General features: G+C 47.0%; 1 protein-coding gene across 1 annotated transcript in view; it reads right to left on the reverse strand.

The window, feature by feature from the left end:
• The window catches only part of LOC106812950 (midasin-like), a gene marked incomplete in the record, with an annotated part of 69,029 nt that overhangs the window by 13,903 nt on the left and 33,669 nt on the right, over window positions 1-21,457 (reverse strand). Inside the window, 32 exon segments of the mRNA XM_014816967.1 lie at window positions 116-379; window positions 1,007-1,207; window positions 1,535-1,661; window positions 2,234-2,424; window positions 2,732-2,973; window positions 3,425-3,716; window positions 4,682-4,769; window positions 4,958-5,128; window positions 5,361-5,617; window positions 5,794-5,925; window positions 6,192-6,644; window positions 7,150-7,543; window positions 8,416-8,606; window positions 8,917-9,075; window positions 9,569-9,760; window positions 10,110-11,218; window positions 11,462-11,759; window positions 12,079-12,221; window positions 12,506-12,629; window positions 13,331-13,532; window positions 14,083-14,245; window positions 14,503-14,662; window positions 15,537-15,665; window positions 15,922-16,248; window positions 16,781-16,996; window positions 17,397-17,717; window positions 18,240-18,460; window positions 18,741-18,956; window positions 19,354-19,529; window positions 19,897-20,096; window positions 20,410-20,694; window positions 21,140-21,278. Coding sequence (XP_014672453.1) covers window positions 116-379; window positions 1,007-1,207; window positions 1,535-1,661; window positions 2,234-2,424; window positions 2,732-2,973; window positions 3,425-3,716; window positions 4,682-4,769; window positions 4,958-5,128; window positions 5,361-5,617; window positions 5,794-5,925; window positions 6,192-6,644; window positions 7,150-7,543; window positions 8,416-8,606; window positions 8,917-9,075; window positions 9,569-9,760; window positions 10,110-11,218; window positions 11,462-11,759; window positions 12,079-12,221; window positions 12,506-12,629; window positions 13,331-13,532; window positions 14,083-14,245; window positions 14,503-14,662; window positions 15,537-15,665; window positions 15,922-16,248; window positions 16,781-16,996; window positions 17,397-17,717; window positions 18,240-18,460; window positions 18,741-18,956; window positions 19,354-19,529; window positions 19,897-20,096; window positions 20,410-20,694; window positions 21,140-21,278 — 7,783 coding nt within the window.

Genomic DNA, 21,457 nt, shown 5'->3' on the forward strand with positions numbered 1-21,457 from the left:
CACACACACACACACACACACGCACCCCCTCACTCACACACACACACACACACGCACCCACACACACACACACACACACACGCACCCCCTCACACACACACACACCAGCACGTACCTGGTACTGCTTCGTGTGCTTGTGCAGGGTGCGATGCGTCTTCTCCACCGCCGCTTTCATCGCCCAGAAGTTGATGTCGCTCCAGCGAGCGATCTTCACAAAGTTCCGCAGCGCCGTCTCGACGGGCGCGCGCTGGCGGTCGATCTCCGCGGCAACGCCGACAGAGAACTGCGCGTAGTAGGCGTGCGTGTTCCACATCACCCGCATGAGGGCGCCAGCATCGCGCGACGCGGCGGCGGGGTCGTGTTCCGACACGCTGACAAGCTGCAACGTGTAGGTGGAAGCACGGTTGTATAATCACACGTATGTTCGAGTGGTGCATATAAATCGTAAATAATATTAGTATTTTCATATATTATATAATTTTATCATATAATATATGTATTTTATATTTAGTTTTAATGTTAAGTATATATAGTAATTATTATAAATAGTATATAATATTTAGTTGATAATATTAGTATTTTTATATATCATATAATATTATCATTTTATATATGTATTTTATATTTAGTTTTTATGTTAAGTATATATAGTGATTATTATAAATAGTATATAATATTTAGTTCATAATATTAGTATTTTTATATATCATATAATATTATCCTTTTATATATGTATTTTATATTTAGTTTTTATGTTAAGTATAGTTTTTTGCAGGACTTTTGTACTTACACGTACACACACACGTGTGTACCAGTATATATAGTGGTTATTACAAATAGTAGATAATATAAGTATATAGGCCGAGGGTGAGTAAGATTGATATTATATATTAGAAGCTGCACATCTAACCTATATGTGCATGGTTATTATCAGGAGTTAATAAAGACAAATTTGTCTTTATTAACTCCTGTTATTATGTAGATTGCGATAACATGGTATTGGTACCTGGCAGTGGAAGGCTAGCAGCATGTCCAGCCGCGCATGAAACTCTCCCAGAGGCGATGACTCCACAAACTGCTGCAGCGAGCTGATGAGCTGTGTGATCGTCCCACTCTCCTCCTCTGCCTTCCGCTCCTCCCCTTCCCCTGCCTTCTCCATCTCCATCTCCTCCTCCTTATTCCCATCTTTCTCCTCCTCTTTCCCCTCCTGGAATACAGTAACACATGTGTATCATCCACTGCCACTGTCTGATGCTTCCACTATGAAGGCTGGTCTATCTATATTATCATTTTCACAATGTTTATCATACAGTGTAGTAAACAATGTATTTATCTAGCTATTGTTTTGTTTTTCATTAAATATAATTCCATCGCATAGGCACGTTAAAATAATTATGTCACATCACAGATAATTTTGATGAAGATGACTGCACTGCTACATGCAGTTACATGTTCAATCAAAACTCGAGCGAATATAGACAACGACCTCTACTTTGACTGCTATTGTCACAGGTAGATGGCGCTGTCTACTCACGTCTGCAGCGGCGGTGGTGGCGTCGGGGGAGAGGAAGGATTCAACGAGCGTGTACACGTGGAACCACCACTTTGACGCCTTCTGCTTTGTTGTCTCTGTGACAATGTCCAGACAGCTATTCCAGCATCTGCACAGGTTTAAATGACAGTGATAAGTATAGCCACTAATAGTACAACCTTACTACTAACCATAAACATAACCCTAACATTTATGCTAAATCCTAAGCCTAACCTCACCCTAGCCATAACCTTAACAATAACATCGACTCAAATACTTCGATTCAAACTAATTCTAACTAATTTAAACCCATAAACACAAACCCTATACCCTAACCCCAACCATAGCCTAAATACTCATCATAACCCTAACCCCAAACCCCAAACCTACACTTACTTCAATACTAGCCTAAACCTTGACTATATCACTAGCCCTAACCCCAACCCTACACAACCTAAACATTAACCTTATCACAAGATCTAACCACAACCACCCGCCCTAACCCCAACCTTAACTCTAACACTAACCCTAACCTTAATACTAACCCTAACCTTAATACTAACCCTAACCCCTATGCTAACCCTAACCTTACACTAACCCTACCCTAACCCTTACCCTAACCATACACTAACCTTACCCTAACCTTACACTAACCTTACACTAACCCTAACCTCTACGCTAACCTTGACCCCCTACACTTACTTCAGCTCCAGCTTCCTCCACTCTATGATCTGATGTGAGATGGCCTCGAGGTGAGCGAATAGCGACACCTTGCGGTGAGCGTTCTGCTCCCAGTCCTGCGCCTTGCCCAGGAGCAGCTCCAGTCCCTCGACGAATCGCATCACGGGGCTGGCGACGGAGAATCCGAGGATGCGGTCGATGACGACGAGAAGCTGCGACAGAGAAGAGGCAGAGACACGTGTTAATCAAGGAGACGACGCGCCGGTGTAGCAGATGAACAGACGACAGCGCGTTACTCACAGAGACAACGCAACAATCGAGTTAAAACTGATTCATTGCAAGATTATAAGAGCACTAACAAACGATATCATGAGGACGCAAGGACCATGATCTAAAAAATATCGATTGAGAAATGTTGAGATTAGATGTTAGAGATCAGGCGCTCAATTAATTGAATAAAATAAAATAAGTTTTTACTAGAAGTTCTCGCGACAATGTATTTTATTTAAAAAATAATACCAATTTCAACACAGGATGATCTGGCCAATCACCGAGCAGCTCCTTCACACGCTTCGCCATGTTGTCCAGTAGAGGGCGACACTTTACCGTCTCGCACACGTTCGGATCGTGATAAATGTCGAATGGACGAGAGTCCTTGCGGAGACTGAGAGGGGAATCAGGATTCTGGTCACTAACGGAATTGTGTAGGATGGCACACATCAGGAGATTGGAGCCCAGAAGATGCTTATCCACATCGGCATCTGCAAAATATATAATAATTGTAATAAAGATAATATAATATTTATTAAATTAATTAAAAATATTATAATATTAAATAAAATACATAATATAACATGTGTATATCATATAATAAATACTTTTCGGTAGTAATCTTAATATAGGACAAACCTGCTGCCATTTCAAATGGCTATTCCACCAAGAGTAGATTCGATTTGAATCTACTCCACTACATAAAACAGTATAATACACTGTTTGCATTTCCCTTTGTTCTCCACACCACAGCCAGCTCCCTATTTCTTAATTCTCTAATTTATATATTAACTTAATTATAAACTTATAACTTAATATATTAACTTATATAACTTAACTTAATATAATTAATATTCTTTTATTATAATTATCATCAACTCTAGCTCTCCCTCCCACCTCACGCTGTATTCAGCACATCAGCGACAAAGATTGCTCTCTCACCCATGACTCTTGCGTGTCGTCTGACAACGTCGGCCATCAGACGATAGGAGTCGACGAACGCTCGCACATCCACGCCGCCATCTTGCCGCGAGTCATCGCGCTGCGGTGGCGCCCTCCACCCGGCGCGCGTCAGCCCGCGGAACACCGCGCCGTGCGTCGCCCTGATCGTATCCATGTGCTGCTCCGGCAACCGCATCGTCGCCTCCTCCGCCTCCGCGTCACTCGTCTCCATGGCAACAGTGGTGTCCTCGTCGTCGCCGAGCGTCGGCCCCGCAGCGATGTCGGCGAATTCCTGCGTCGTGAAACAGAGCGTGGAATTTTTTAATTTTCGTAAAATTTCTAAATGACGGAGAAAAATTACTTGGTCGTGCGCATCAAGTTAGGAACGAATTCATTGTTTTTGCCTTTGTTAATTTAGTTAAATATGTATGGAGTAAATTACAAGTGCACCTTTGTGCCAGTTCCTATGGTTCTATACTAGTTACCTACCACTTAGGAATAAATTCATTAAGTTAAAGTAACTATTGCGAGAATTTTCCAGTGTTTTCCCCACTTTCATGATACCTACCGTTATTGCTTGAGTAACAGCAATTGTCTAGAGTAACGATAAAATGTCTTGCCAAATCATGCCCGATTAAAATTTTGCGTTCTGTTTCTGTTTACCATTGCCATCTCTCGGACTTTCTCGCGGTAGCGCGAGACATCTATCACGGTGCAGTAATGCATACCGTCGCACCGTAGAAATCAGGTCAGAGTGTAAACACAGACGTTCATACTAGCGTAACAGCAGTGTAGTACTAATGCCACGTAAAGTCTGTTATTAGAGAAGCTTGTGGATTGCCAGTCAGATAGTAACACGGGAATGACAATGACAGAAAGTGCACTGAATTATTGACATAAAAACTCAATAATATTTACCACACAGAATTGCATGCCCCTTTGTTTTAATTATGTACACTTGATTTGAAGACGCCATTTGTGATTTTGAGAGTTGGGACACGATAACATTTATTGCTGGTATGATGTGGTCAAATCAATTTTTCTATGCTATAACTGCATAAAATCTTGGTGTTTTGAATGTTGGTATAATCAGTAATATTTCCACTGTCAGGTGAGACTATATTCAGCTATATTTAGTTTTTCTGAGCAAAAATCTCGCAATACTCACTTTAACTCCCTTTGTTAATTTTAGGCATGGGTTAAGTTATGAGCGCACATTTGCGTGGTGTTCATATACCTTCTATGCCAGTCACCTACCTTATGAAACTCTGGAAAGCGTTTTCTGAATTCGACCTCATCCTGCTGTTCCTCAGTCAGCTCCTGACCGTGAGTCTGAGATTTATACCTGCGGCGAAAAAACCCTTAAACTTCTTAATGAAGACTACAAGCTATGCCATAGCTACAACCTTACAGGAGCACTGCAACATTCTATTACAATCACTAAATACAGTTATAAACATAGCGATACAGCGTGACATACGTAATTTCAAATTATAATAAAATACAAATTAAATTTTATATTAATTCACTTGCTTGAACAAACTGGCGTCCACCTGCTCTTTAATCTTCGCTGCTTCCTCTTGCCGCCTCCACTCCTGCGCAAACTTGCCGAACAGGCAGCAGAGCATTTTGAGGTTGCGCTGAGTGAGGGCGCCACTGTCCATCGCGTCGTTCTTGGTGTGCTCCAGTGAAGTCATCAGAATTCTATTTCATAGAATAAACATGTCACTTGTTATCATGATTAAATACTTTACTCCTCCACCTCACCTCCTGTTCTTCTACTTGTTCTTTTTCTTCCCCTGATAAAATTCATTATTCCGCAGGAACATATTCACGTAACATTACTTTAATGTTTCCGAATTATCAGATTATGTTTTGTTATTGGCGTGGAGAATAAGTGATTGCATCGTATCAACGCTATTATTTTCAGACTCACTTCAGCAAGTTGCCGTCATGCGCGTCACCCGTCCCGAACAGAGTCAGCGCCCACTGGTGGAAGTTTTCGGAAACCAACGTCTCTGCCAGACGGAGAGAATCAGTGGCGATGCTGCTGCCACTGTACGGCAGTGGCAGACAAACAAACTGACGAAGATTCGAGAACTCGGACGACGGGCACACGGCCGCCAAATTCAATGCTTGCAACCCAATCTGGCGCTCGACTGCCTGCGTTGCCATGTCAACGCCATACATCATCTGGAAAAGAAAGGAAGACATTTATTACACAGATATTATTTTGTAGAAACTGCAAACACTTCTAATCAAAGCGCAAAAAATAGTTAGACAGTAAACACTGGGTGTGTCTTATATAATGCACGATGCTTTATAAAACGCAACAAGGAAAAATTATGCTATAGTAATTAGATAGACACCTGGTAGATGGCAGCACCAGTAGGTGTAACCAAGTCCTTGTAGAGTGGGTAGGTTGTCAGCAGACGCTGAACGAACTTCTCCTGCGATGCCAGCCACGCCCTCAGCACTGATAAACTCACCGAGGCTTTCTTCTGAAGGGGAAACACCAAAACATATTACCTATAATAGAAGCTAAAAGTTCACAACCACCTCAGATATCATCATCGCACATTCATTTTTAAAATGGAATATTTTCACAGTAAACTGTTTAGATACCTACAGTTAAATGGGGCGATCATGGATCATGGATGATTTATGAATGGGGTGACTAATAACACACCTATAACTATAACCATAGAAATAACAACAACAATAACAATAATAATAATAATAATTAAGACAACCATGAAACTCGTACCTTTTTCCTCCCCTCTGCCAGTCCCTGCCAGCTATCCCTCAGTTTTCCCAGCAGCTCAGTGACTTTCCCCACGGATCCAATCGACCCCAGGTAATGCCGCAGGTCCTGAACGATGAAGTCAAACTGAGGCGGCGTCGGTCTAGCGGCGACCATCTTAGATAACGCGGCGGCAGTGCCACGCAGTTCTTCGAGACGACCCAATAGATGAGTCACTCGAGGGTGACAATCGGCTGCCGCAGTGGCACCACCTGCCGGGAACGCCTCCTGTGCGATCTCGAAATTTAATGCCTGTCTCTCCGTCTTCGTCGGATGCTCATCTGTTTCCATGTCGACCACATTTGTGCTGCTATTGGATGGTGGCTCGCCCTGGTGATTCTCTGTGATCAGGTGCATGCCCGTTTCCAAATAATGCATCCAGTTGCGAACTTTCAGCTCTGTCTCTATTTCCTTAATCTGATGAGGAAATAGTAATGAAATGTGATGCCATGCAATTTAATACAATGCAATAAGTGCAATGTAATGTAATGTTATGTATTGTAATATAGTATAATGTAATGTAATATAATGCAATGTAATGTAATATAATGTAATGTAATGTGACATAATGCAATGGAATGTCACATAACCTAATGTAACGTAATGCAAACAATGCAATGCAACACAATGTCATATAATATAGAACACACAGTAGAACGCGTAAGAAATGTAATGTAATGAACGAAATGTAAGCAATGTAACGTAACGAGCAAAATGTAAGCAATGTAACGTAATGAGTGAAATGTAAGCAATGTAACGTAATGAGCGAAATGTAAGCAATGTAACGTAATGAGCGAAATGTAAGCAATGTAACGTAATGAGCAAAATGTAAGCAATGTAACGTAATGAGCGAAATGTAAGCAATGTAACGTAATGAGCGAGATGTAATAGAGGCAAAGACCCGAGCGCCGCACAACAATACCTCCTCCTGCGCATATCTCAGCTTCACTTTTCGCTTCTCCGCGGGATCCACCGGCTGCCGAGGAGCCAATAGCTGCGCCTCTAGCAACCCCAAGTACGCCCACGCCAAACCGACGAGAAACGAGCTCTCTGATTGGTCCAAATCGGCCACAACAGACGAATCCGAATCCCGGACGAGTAGTCTCCCTGCGACCTCGCAGAGAGGTGCGGCTGCGTGAGCGAGGTCGGCGGGAAGACTGCTCTCCTCTATCAGCAGCTGTACGGTGTTGCGTAGTTGTGGGATGAGTTGCCGGGCGTCCGCTGCGGGTTCGGCGTCTGCCGAGCGGGAATGCACGCGTAGCAGGCAGCGCGTCAGGTGACCGATGCTCCGGCGTAAACTCACGAGCTCCGACGACCTGCAGCGGAGACAAATTACGTCAGAATCCAGCCACGAGGGGTTAGACATGTGCGAAGGGATACAGCCATCCCTACCAGCCTACAATCATATACAGTCCAACCTTCTTTATCCGGCCACGTCGGGACCGGCACCCATCCGGATATGGGATTTGGCCGGATATGAGAGCTATGCTCAAACAGCATTCTATGCAGTTCAGTAGAGTTTATGCATGTGATAATGTATTTACTCGTTGCTATGATTATTTGTAACAAACTGTCGTGTTTTATGGTTTATATGAAATAGAAATAAAATGAAAAAAAACAGAAATTTTAGCGGAGGCATAGCGGACACGAGCGGACAACACACACACACACACACACACACACACACACACACGCAGGCATGCACGCAAACACACGTACGGTTGGTACATCGCGCGAGTTTTGAGCAAACTTTGAGTGTGTTTTGAGCGAGATTTTTAGGTGGAAATGAATGAAAAGCAGAGAACATACACTGCGAGATCGCGGCCGGTTAATAGAGATTTCCGGATAACGAATGGCCGGATAAAGGAGGTCGGACTGTAGTGAAAATACCAGCTACAATATCAGAGATGAAACTAATTGAGATAAAATTATAATACAGATAATAGAGATAAAAGGGATACAACCATTGCTACAATCATATAGTGAAAATACTAGCCACAATATTAGAGATGAAATTAATAGAGATAAAATTATAATAGATGATAAAAGAGATCAAAGGGATACAACTGTCGCTATACAATCATATAGTCAAAATACAAGAACCATTAGCTATGACATTTCCATTTTGGTGCCCTTTCTCAGTAATATGTTTCTCCGTGTGGAGATAGTACCTTACCCTAGTACAAACCTAGAGTTTTCGGGGTTCCGATCGACAAGCGCAGAGTTCTGCCAGAGCAGGGTGGAGAGTTGACGGAACTGCCGCCTCTTCTCTTCCAGCAGACGCAATGGCACGGCGATCTCCTCCGTCAGCTGCTGGTTGCCTAGCAACAGCGTGATTGTGCTGAACGTCTGCACCGGTTGCAGCAGAGCCGCCGGTCCCTGCAAAAAAAAACAACCCAAATTTTACGTTTATCATGAGCAATTCCTGCAATGGTGAAGTGGAGGATAGGGAAAAATGGAGGAGAAGAGTCCACTGCAGCTACTTGAGTGGGACTAATAATGCGAAGGAAGAAGAGTGAGCTATTCCTGCAATACGTGTCTGATATCTCATGAATCAACAGATAGAGTAATGGGCACACTGATTTTTTGTTCACCAGCGGTTACCCATACAGGACGGCAGCATCAGTTTAGAAATTACATTTTTCGAGGCTGATTCTCATATACAGAGTTGACTGCATATATGCTTTACCAATCGTATGGCTGGTGGTTCGTCCTGTGGAATCTCCTCTGCTTCTCTATGCTGTTGCCATGCCAACCACTTGTCGATACCCTGTGTTGCCGTACTGGACCACAGACGTTGGAAGTGCTGCACAAGTATAGTCGAGGCCTCCTGACGCAGGTACAGCGACTATCAAAGACAAGAGAACATCTCAAGATAAGGACATAATTATAGGCTCTTATACTACAACATATGTCACCCACAATCGCTTCAAGAAACGGAGCAATTCTCGAACATTCCTACAAGCCGACTTATTGATCGTGTCTTATTGTTAGCAATAAATTGAAGGAGTTGGTGGTGTGAGCCCGCTGTCAAAAACAAAATTGGTCTCACCATCAGTCTCATAACTTTTTCACGTAGACCTGACCTCTATACACTGCGCATGAGAAACCAACGTGTAATTAACTTAACCCTATTTCTGTCAACGTACGTTATAGGAGAAAAAAAATAATGTTAAAACTTAATTTTGTTAATAATTTTGTTTCTGCCAATGAGCCCCTTGCTATGGACATGGCGTAGACAGTCGTCACGCTCCAGAACTTACTCTAATCTCGGAACTCTGAACTTCTGCAATCTCTCCTGAATACTATAACGTTCACGAATCGCGACAATCGCAACTCACCCTATCGTCTGCTTCCTGGAACCGTGCCAAGTTGACGAGATGGCCGGGCGACGCGGGCGTGTGCGTCATCGCGAAATCCACGTGTCTGGCAACGACGGACAGACGAGTGTCGGTGACGTCAGGCTGGAGTCTGTTGATGATGTCAACCTGACAGAGCAGACTCACGTGGTCTGTCATCGGCCACAGCTGAACCTGTAGATGCAGACAGTGTTAACCTCGCAGCGAACGCAGAATGCAATCTTGCATGTATTACACAGACACGGGGCATACGATACGATTCCCTGAACAAAATTCTGAAAGCAGCATTCCATGCAGATACTATACATACCTCTATGCATTGATACATAACTATATATGTATATATACCTTGATATATGAGTGTACATAGTTTGAGATATAGGTAGTTCAATCAATTCGTAAGTGTACATACTCTAGTACATACCTACACATACTTTGAGACAGAAATAGTATACAGATCACTATATATGAGGAAGGAGGCTGAATTTTAGCACTACATGTGTAGAAGTCCACGAGAAGTTACCTTCATCTCGACCGAGGAGCTGCTGGTGTCTCCTTCAGGTTTCTCCTCCTCCTCCTCCTCCTCCTCCTCAGCCGTCGCCCCTTCCTCGCCCAGCAACCCCGCCTCTCCCAGCGCGCTCTCCGCCTCGCAGATCGCTCGTGATACCCACTCGGCATCGCCACCGTCCGCGACGGCCGTCAGTGTCGCGAGGAGCAGCCGCCGTGTCGCCGCGACGTTGCCGGACGCGAGCGCGCGCACGCGGTGGCGCCCCCCGGTGGCGGCGACGCGCGGGCACAGCCGCGCCGCATTGTGCGCAGCGTCTGCCACGCGGACGTCCGCGTGCGGCGGCGGTCGACCGAACACGGCGGCCATCTTGCCGAGCGCCCGCAGCAGACGACTGTCGACGCCCAGCAGCTCGCGAACGCGCGCCGCCGCCGCCCGCAGCGCCGGCGCCACCTGCCCGGCGACGTCCGCGACGACGTCGAGCGTCCGCGACTCGAGCCAGTGCCAGTGCAGCCGCAGCAGCGCCACCTGGAGGCCGCCACCATGGCGGGGGGCGTCAGCGGCGCAGACGTCCCAGAACCGTGCTCGCCAGCGGAGCGCGTCAGCGAGGCGTCTCGCGTCGTCGCGAGACAGCGCCTCGGGTCGCGCGAGGCACGCCGAGACGGCATCGTCGAGGCTGCGGAGGAGCGGGTAGAGGTGGGGCACGACGGGGTGTGGCAGCGCAGGGTCGTCGGCGGCGACGTGGCCCGCGTGGATCGCGCGCGACACCCGCAGCAGCGAGCCGAGACGCACGACCGCCGCCGGCCCCCGCCCGCCGCCGCCACTCTCCTCCTCCGCCTCCAGGTGGCACCGGCCGTCGTACGCCTGCTGGGCGAACCGCGCCAGCAGCGAGACGGCGTTGAATAGACGCGAGATTCGCTCAAAGGTCGCCTGCAGGTCGCGACCCTCGCCAAGGTCGTCTCCGTCAAGGTTGTCACAGCCAAGGTCGTCTCTGTCAAGGTCGTTATGGCCACGGTCACCTCCGTCAAGGTCATCGTGCCCAAGGTCGCCACCAAGGTCACCGGCGGCGCGGCGGCGGCATGCACGCTCCACCCACTGCGGGTTCAGCGAGGGGTCGAGAGGCTGCGCTGTTGCGCGGTCGCCACGGAGACGCCGCTTGCAGGCGCGGATGCGCGCGGCGGGGGCGGAGGCAAGCGCGGCGTCAGTAACCGCGGCGACGACGCCCCGCAGGTAGCGAGCAGTCGCCGCGCGCGCGCCGAACGTTGCCGCGACGACCGACTCCGCCCACCACCGCCGCGCCGGCCAATCGTCGTCGCTCGCCCGCTCCAGCATGATCACAATCGCGTGCGCGCACATGCTCACCAGCTCGCTCTCCTTCTCCTCGCCCTCTGTAAACATCCGAGCATCCGACGCGTCGCGCAGCCCGTGCGCTGAGAGACTCAGTGCCGGCGTCTGTCCAGTTGCCACGGACAACCGCGTCAGCAGGTGAGCAAGGAGCACACCGTCGCGTCTGACGGTCGCCATGGTCGCATCGGACGCAAAGTCGTCGACGGCGGGCAGTGGGTGTGGCCAGGTGGCGCACTCTAGCAGCGACGACCGCTTGCTGCGTCGCTCGATCTCGAGAAGGTCGAGAGATGAGACGCAAGCCTCGACTATCTCCTTCGCTTTCTGCAAACAAAATGGCGACAGAAAAAATATGTGAGAAGTTTACGAGAGACGTATAAATAGTAAGCAGAGCAGAGATATATATAACCGGCAGAGAATATAATAGGCATATTATATAAAAGAGCATACTTATAATAGGCTCATTAAAAATTTCTGCAGTTATCGGCGCATTAATAAACTCTTGACCATACATAACTCTGAATTGATTCATTACAAGATTTGATTATTTATGAAGTTTTGTCACAGTTTCAACAATTACATCTGGCGTAGCACATCTATCAACAATAAACAAACATGTACACACGCATGTACGCACACACACCTTTTTGTTCACATTATTGAACTGGTTTTTCATGTAGACATCGCGACATGCTCCATAGATGGCACTAGGCAGCGATGCGCCGTGCTGCATGTGCTGCACGGTGAGTCGCGCTGACTGAAGCAGTTCGGCTAGCGAGCCGCCTCCTGAAACAACAGAGCATTCATCACATGATAATTATACTTATGTCTGTTCATCACATATGCTGCTATACAGATGGCCACATAATTTCACTATCACATTTTGTCTATAACTTCACATAATTTATACATGGTGCCTGCATTGCTTGCTTAATTTAGCAAAATTTCATGCGTTCTTCACGATCATTGTCAATGCTCTACGTTTGAGCTCTAGGTCTGACAATGTCAGCTCTACATTTTCAAAGATTAGGAAAATTAGTTATAGTTAATAAGTTAATCTTTTTTCTCACCGTAGATGGCATGTCGTATTTTGTTGTTCAGATCTATGAGATAATCTGACGGCACGCTCCCGACCAATCCTAGGTTGTGTAACATCAGCTTAGTGTCACATCGGTCGTAGAAACTTTCTTCTCGCTAAAATAAGCAATAAAAGCGCAATAATTCACCATTTTTCCACGCTTCTTACACCCTAATCTACCTTACTACTTATTATTATTATTACTACTAATTACCTTATCTAGCTTACTAGCTGTAGGTGCTAATTAGTAAGCTGTACCAAACCCTAACCCCATACTTTTACGATTTATGCACCAATAATTACATAATTTGACCTGGCAAGCTTCAATCATACGTGATCTTCAATAAAAGTTGGTCATAACAACTATTACTATGTATTATCAGGGTTCTCCAAGCTTTTTCATTATAGCATGGCGGGTGCTGCCTTTACGGTCCTAGTTGCAAATCGCCGAAGGCGGTTTGCGTGCTAGGGGGGTCCGGGGGCTATGATATTTAGCATATGGCGGCTATGATATTTAAAGTGGCGGGTGCATTTTAGGATGGCGGGGCTCGACGATAGCCTGGCGGGCCGCCAGGCTATAAGTGCTCTTGGAGAACCCTGATTATGTAATGAATTATGTAACTATATTATTATTATTAACACATAACTCATTATTAATTCATAATATTTATGTATATTACAGTATATATACTATTATATCATAGATATAATTATCGATATTATATGAAATTATGTACATTATAATATAACATTATTACGTATAAACTATATTACTACGTAGCTAACCAAACGTTTCGACGACGACGACTTCACTAACCTGTCCCAGCATGCAGATCTCGACGCCCCTGTTGCGCATCGCTCGCGAGATCTCGCCGTGACGCGGATCCATCGTCAGGAAGAGCCGGAAGTCGCGGTGGGGTCGCACGGAGGGCACGTGGCCGTCGACGACGCCTCTCTCGTTCATGCTCAGCACGCCTCCCGGCTCCAGCAGCGCGTTCAGACGATCCAGCACCGACGGACTGTAATGACGCACGACCTTTAAACATGGCCGCCGACGGCGGGAGCAAACGACGACACGCCGCAAACTGCAACTGTGGTGAGGCGACTGTGATCGTTGTGTAACACGGTTACATGACATTCAAACATGGCCGCTGACAGAGGCAGCAGACGACGGCACGTCACAAAGTACATTACTCGACTGCAGTGGTGCGTCTGACTGGGCATGATGTAAGGTGTGTAACACAGCACGGCGGTACCCCCTAAACACGAACTAACACCTGGCATGATGGCAGCAGACGACGCAGGACAAACGTGTTGCGACTGTAATCTGACTGCGATCAAGATTCTATGTACCGGTACATAAACACACACAGTTTAATGATACCCCGAACCTGTATCCACGAGGATGTTTAACACATTCAATGACATCGTACCTAACATAACTCGCATCCATGCACACGGAAATAATTAAGCTACAACGGCTAATTACATGGAAAACATTTGGCACTGTGACAACTACGGCCGTCAGGCGTCTGCGCAAGCAGGGGGGAGCGTGGGGGTCGTACTTGCCTGCAGAAGTTGACATTGTCGATGAGTAGCCAGTCCCCGGCCCGCAGCGCGCGCACCAGCACGCTGTCCACCCACTCGAACACGCCACCGCCGTTACACGAGCCCTGCCGGTCAAGGTCAGCCTCCAGCACCAGCACGCGCTTCTGCAGTTCGTCGATGCCCTCTAGAAACAATGAACGTTTTCGGTCTTTTCTTGATTTTTTCCGTATCAGTTTAAATCTCTAGCTAATCGTATTAATTAAATTATATCAGTAGTGATAATATTAACGTGTGCATATATCTCATTACAGCACAATAACACTTACAACACAGACAGTCAGAATAGAATAATTCATTTAATATGACAATTTATTACATTATTACAGTATATTATTAATATTTATTGGTTAATTATTGTTTTGATAAATTAGAATGACTTGCCTGTCGTCCCCGTGTTACAGAAATCCGACCAGCGTTGCATGAGCGAGGCAACGCTCTGGGAGACTGTTGGTGACTTCTCTACCAGTAGATTCTGCACCACGGCAACCACCACAGCCTCCACATCAGCAACCAGTGGCTCCAGGTGTCGATTGAAATCAGCCTACAAGCAACCATCGATACTTCCGACTCTTTTCTCATTCTAAGCTGCGTTCACACGAGATTCACGGCCTCGCTGGTTCCGTACTTATCTGGTGCTGAATTCGGCTGAAATACCGTGCTAACATAACCCGGAGCGTTCACACGAGAATCGAGGCTTAGCTGGCTAGGTATAATATAGACTGGTACCCGGTCGACAGTTCCACACGCTACACTAACGTCGTGTAGCGAACGGGTACCAGTCTAGGTAAGCGCACTACAGTATGAGGCCTCGAATTGCGTTCACACGACAGACAATACGCGGCCAGCGTGGTGCCGAATGTGATTCCGCGCCGAATAAGCCGCGTATTTCAGTACGGTACTGAATAAGCCGCGTATAAGTCTTGAATATTTTTAGCGTGTGAACGCTCAGTACGGAACTGAAATCCTCGTGTGAACGCAGCTATATATATATATTCTTTACATTATATATTATATTGATACCTTCAGGAGTATTATCCTATAAGACACATACATAACTTTCTTCAATTTTCATAATTTTTTATTTCTAATTCATTCACGGCACTGTTTGTGAGCGCTCCTGTAAGGACGCACACAGACAAAAACAAAACGATTATCCCTTTCGGCCCGCTGAAAAATTAGAAGCAAATACATATCTAGTGAAAAAATATAACAATAACTTTCCCATCGACCCACAGAAATATTCATATGTGCGACGGCTAGAGAGTAACTGTAAACTTAAGCAAGGCACAGACAACAGCATTCATCGTGCATTCAGCATTAACTGCTACCACAGCATGCACCACGCACTACCTCCTACATGGCACAGCCACTATAACATGGACTAAGTTCATCACCACTAACTAACACCGCATTACCTGTTCGAATCCTCCCAGGAGCTCGGTCGTGTCCATGCCACTGTTCATCGCTAGTACTTTGAGCGTACGACCGGCGAGTCTAGCGAGCGCGTGTACGACCGAGGTCTTACCGCAACCCTGCGGTCCAATCTACAACACATAGATTGCAACTAGATCCAGCATGTCAGCCGTGTATGAGAAGGTTGGCTTGTAATAGTTAGCACTTAGCTAACAGCTTAGATTTACATAAACACAATGAAACTATATAAATAATACATGACTCAAACGTACACGAATAATGATGGTGATAACAATAACAATGAACTAAATAAACATAATCAATAAAAGCCACGTCGGCGGCGGCAACCATGACAACACGTCTGCAGCGGTAACCATGGCAACCTACCAGTATGGCCATCCAGCGCATGTCGACGCACTGCATCAGCGCCTCCATCGTCGGCAGGTGCTGCCGCAGCAGCTGCAGTGGCGCCCCCTCGTGGCGGCGCACCGCGCCCTCGTGCGCGCGCCTCGCGAGAAAGCTGTGCCCGACCTGGACGGTTTCCGTCGTCACCGCCAGGTGGCGCGACGAGTCGTACATGCGGCCGCCGAACGTCGCTTCGTAGAGCGCGTGAACTTTGACCTCGTCGTCACGCGTGCGCATGCGCGCGGCGTAAACAAGGCCTGCGTGCTCGCTCGGGTCAAACCGCTGGCCGTCGCTCGCTCCACTCACGGACTGCGATAGAGAAACACACGGGTGATGGTTCGTCTGCTTTTTACCCCCACATAAGGAACCGTGAATATATGGAATCAAATAAATGAGACAATCATGATTGAGGGAGGTCATCTAGGTCAATATTGTAGTATTTTTTGGTGGAATTGCTAAGCTAGCTATTATCCCTGAGGATCCTAGATACCCTAGAGATAATAATGATAGAAATATTTTTTGCTTGTTAATGCACCGTTATTCAGTTTGTGGATAGAGTATCGATTCCTCAGTAAGAATAACTTATACCGAACATATGCCAAACTATGAATAACAACACTGCCTAACCCCAACACCAATTCCTAACCCTATCCCCAACTCTAATTCCTAACCCTATCCCCAACTCTAATTCCTAACCCTATCCCCAACTCTAATACCTAACCATATCCCCAACTCTAATTCCTAACCCGATCCCCAACTCTAATTCTATTACAACCAGAATCTCTATAACTGCTAGCAGGGACCTTCCAAGCCAGCCTTAGTTTGTTACAGGACTTATCACCTGGTTCTTCATTATCAGGTCACACCACCTGAAGACGTCTCGCAGGTTGAACTCCCACGGCGCCCCCTTCTGGCCCCACTCGGACGTCAACATCGTCTGCCGGTACATCTCGCTGTTGAATTCCACCATCTTGCTTAGAACGTCCAGGGGAATTGTGGGATACAGCGTGCGAGTGATGAACAATAAGTCGCCCGGCGTCAGGGGTTCCACGAAAACCTGAAACAACATCGCAATAAAATTACGTATTATTACGTAGTGTATTTTTATTGTAGATGTGATAAAAATGAATTTTTTAAAGCATTTTTTTTAAATTGATTTAAAATTCACAAATATATATACCTATATATTTATATTTAATAGATAAATATAGAAAGAGAAAAGAAAAAGAGAGCAAGAGAGGAAGAGAGATTGCGAGCAAAAATAACGCAGTGAACTGAAAGCTCTACAGAAAAACACGTATAAACAATTACAAATTCATTCCCGCTAGCAACACGAGTCACCGCAACACCAACAACACCGTCAACGCCACTCGCCACCGACGACGAAACCACCATCAAAGATCAAAGGTCAGAGCGTCAGAGGTCAAAGGTCGTCACCGCGGCGTGCACGCTCTCACCTGTGTGAAGCGGTTGAGGAAGGAGCGCGGCAGGCCCTTGCGTCCGCCGCCCTGCCGCAGCGGGTTCTGGCACGCGAACACGCGCGTCCGCTCGCGATCCACGCTGAACGTGCGCCCCAGCTCAGGCACGTACGCCTCGCCGCGGTGGTCGAGGCACGCGTTGAGACCCTCGAGTACGGACTGAGATGCGAGGTTGAGCTCGTCGAGCGCGATCCAGTCGCCCGCCTCCAGCGCCTCGAGCAGCGGACCGTTGCGCCACGCGAAGTGGCCGCCGCCAGCGCCCTCTACAGGCAGGTCGGCGCCGAAGAGGTCGGAGACGTCCTGCAGAGGTCAAGGTCAAGGTCACGCTTAGGTCAAAGTTACACTTACATAGGCATACTTGCCCGTGACTGCGTGATTTTTCTGCGTGAGACGTTACGAGCAGTTATAAATATCTTAGACGCAAATTATCTGAAATGATCAGTTTTCGCCAACAGCACATATACAGTGAACATGTCTTGGACATAATGTTATGTGTCAACATGAAAGAAAATAGAAATAAATAAATGAATCAAGTTAATAGAAGTCTCATGTTACCAGCATTATTACTCTTTTAAATTTACAGCAGCCACACAACCATATAACACTAACAATGACAACAACACCCATATGCTTATATAGGCATTTAACTTGACCCTAACCCCCTGACATATTCCTTCCCCGACATGTTATGAGCAGTTACAAATATCTCAGAGCCAAACTATCTGAAATGACCACTAACAATGACAACAATAGCAACAACAACAACAACAGCAGCAGCAGCCTCACACCTGTCAGCCTCACACCTGTCAGCCTAACACCTACCGTCTGCTCGGACAGGTTGATGCGCACCAGCCTGCGTCCCGCCGCGCGCGCGATCGCCGCCACCAGGCTCGTCTTGCCGACGCCCGGAGCGCCCTCTAGTAAGATGGGTCGGCGGCTAAGCTGGAGCGCTCGCAGAACGCGCTGCGCGTTGCTGCACGTCGTGCGAGCGTGAAGCGCGTATCCCGCCGATGTCGCCGCCGCGTCCGCTTCCCGCGCAGGCCCTGCGCGACACGAGAACAACGTCTGTTACCTTGGCGTTATCGGCCGAAGTGCATTTATTTATTAATATTTATTTCTGATTAATTTCCATTCCTGTTTGCTGGTAGCAAAAAAAGCGAATAAAAACTTTCTGCCCGCCTCCCAGCACCTTTCCAGGACCCCACACCCTGCCCCCAGCCCATACCTGGCACCCACTCCCCGCTGACAACCTTGGCAGCCCCGGCATCCCCCGCACCCCTCTCCCTGTGGCCTCCCCCCGCATCCCTCCCCCGCGTCACGCACCTCTCCTCAGGTGGAATGGTTCGATGACCAGCTCCTCCTCGGTCAGCGTGATGCAGCCGTCCGGCGCTGCGTCCGCCTCCCCGCCGCCACCGCCACCCACGCTCAGGGATGTCAGGTCCACCGCCGCCGCGCCGCCGGTCAGTCGGCTCGTCTGCTGCGCGAGGAACGCCAGGCAGACGCCGCGGTCGGCGCCGGCATCGGCGGAGCTGCTGCTACCTGCGGGCGACGAATGGAAACGATTAGACGCGCGGCAAAATAACACTTTACTGTTACAATTTTTTTACTGTTTAAATCGAATGCCTCACTGTTGAGAAACACGTGGCCCGCAGAAGTCAAGGCAAGCAGTCGACTAAGGAGAGACTATATTAATGCAGGAAATGGAGAGAGTGAGAGGGATAGAGAAGAGAAGATAAAATAAGAGAAGAGAAGAGAGGTGAGGAGAGGAGAGGAAAGGAGAGAAGATAAGATAAAATAAGAGAAGAGAAGATAAAATAAGAGAAGAGAAGATAAAATAAGAGAAGAGAAGATAAAATAAGAGAAGAGAAGATAAAATAAGAGAAGAGAAGATAAAATAAGAGAAGAGAAGAGAGGAGAGTAGAGGACACAAGCTCACCGGATCCAAGGCCATCAAGGAACACGAGGCATGCACCGTGCACGTATGCGACCGCCGGCTCCAACAGGGTTCTCCCCTCCGTGACCTCCTCCCCCTCTCCCTCGTCTCCTCCTCCTCGCGCGCAGCAGTTGATGAAGTCCACCCAGGAGAGGATATCCCTGATGCTCACCGTACACCTACCCAGGTGAACAAGAGAAAGAGTTACTACAGAGAGTTACACCCATTTATACGTTTAGCGTAAGAATTAAGTAGTACTCACGCATACAGTACTGTGCTGTAGATTAGGGTAGGCTTTACGCTTGCGTTTTTTGAGAATTTATTCATTATTTCATTATTTATTGATTCTCACAACTAGAACTCAGAAATTCAGAAATTAACATATCTGTTTAAGCACCACTTAACAAATACTTATTCGTATTAGTTGTTCGCAAATACTCTCACACATAGTTTTCCGTATGTTTTGCGTTTCATTGTACATAATCAGCAGTTTCAGTTTTTTTTGCGCTTCGACGGATTTTCCCGTCGGCGTTAAACAAGTGTCACCTCTTCCCGACGTTGCTGCTCGTGAACCACTGCAGGAACTCTACGATGGCGCCACCTACGCCGCTCGCCCCGTCCTCCTGCGGACTTCCAAGCGCAATCCCGCGTCGCACATTGTGTTCTATGATAGCCACCAGGTCGGCGTTACTGTTGCTCTGAGGACACCAGATCTCTGTGAAGCGATTGCGCAGCGCGGGCGACAGCTGCAAGAAGAGATGCACTCTTGTTGTTACCCAATAATAATAAGTTAATAATAAGAAGAAAAAGAACAACAACACCAACAACAACAACAACAACAACAACAACAACAACAACAACAACAACAACAACAACATATTTTATAATAATTTCAATTAAACAAAAAAAAAACCATTATAACAAATATTATATTATTACAAATATCCTATGTTTACAAATGATACACTATCACTAATTATTTCATCATTAGTTTATAATAATTTTAAAAATATATTAATATAACAGCTACCGCAGCCCGTGCGCTACTCTCTCTCGCACCTCCTTCTTTCCAAAGTCTCCTCCCGGGTTCATCGTCGCGACGACGCGAAACGTCGGCGCGGCAACCAACCGCTCCACCTCCCCGCCGCCGCCGTCGTCGTCATCGGTGGCGCCCCCACGCTCGGTGAGCAGCAGAGCACGCTCCGTCTCCAGCACGCTGTTCAGACGCTCCAGTACGGCATCGTCTGCTAGCGAGATCTCGTCAACGAGGAAGGTGGCGCCCTCTTTCATCGCGCGTACCAGCGGCCCGTCGCACCACTCAAACAGCTTCGTCTGAGCGTCGTCCTGTGCGGGGAGGGAGAGAGAGATGTCAGACATCTGAGATGCAAGACATCTGAGACATTGGCTGTGAGATGCGAGACATCTGAGATGTTGGCTGTGAGATGCGAGACATCTGAGACATTGGCTGTGAGATGCGAGACATCTGAGATGTTGGCTGTGAGATGCGAGACATCTGAGACGTTGGCTGTGAGATGCGAGACATCGCTGAGACATGGGCTATGAGATGCAAATTCTGAGATGTGAGGTGTGAGACGCGAATTCTGATATGTGAGACAGGAATTCTGAGACATCACTGAGACGTGAACTGTGAGACATGACTGTGAGACATGGATTCTGAGATGTGAGGCATGAGAAGCGAATTCTGAGACATGACTCTGAGACGTGAACTGTAACAGGCTAGTGCATCATGGAGGGGCGTGAATCGCGTGATGAGGGGAGAGACACATACCTCGATCGAGTCATGATGTCTCACGGGTCTCAGCCCGCCAAGGAAATCCGACGTCTCCGTGTGCATGTGGCAATTCACCGAGTACAGCTGCTGTCCTGCCAGTGCGGCAAAGAGCTGGCAGATGGTCGTCTTACCACACCTGGTGGGCAGAACACGAGGTAAGTTTACTTTTATATACTTTTACATCTTATTCTACTATATCTTTATAATATCTCTCCGGATAAAGACACGGTAGACGATCGTGTGAATTATAACAGTACATTACTATATTATATATATATATAACTATATATATACTAGCATATAAGCCCATACTAA

Source organism: Priapulus caudatus, unplaced genomic scaffold, assembly GCF_000485595.1.
Source record: "Priapulus caudatus unplaced genomic scaffold, Priapulus_caudatus-5.0.1 Scaffold705, whole genome shotgun sequence".
Classification (NCBI taxonomy): domain Eukaryota; kingdom Metazoa; phylum Priapulida; class Priapulimorpha; order Priapulimorphida; family Priapulidae; genus Priapulus; species Priapulus caudatus.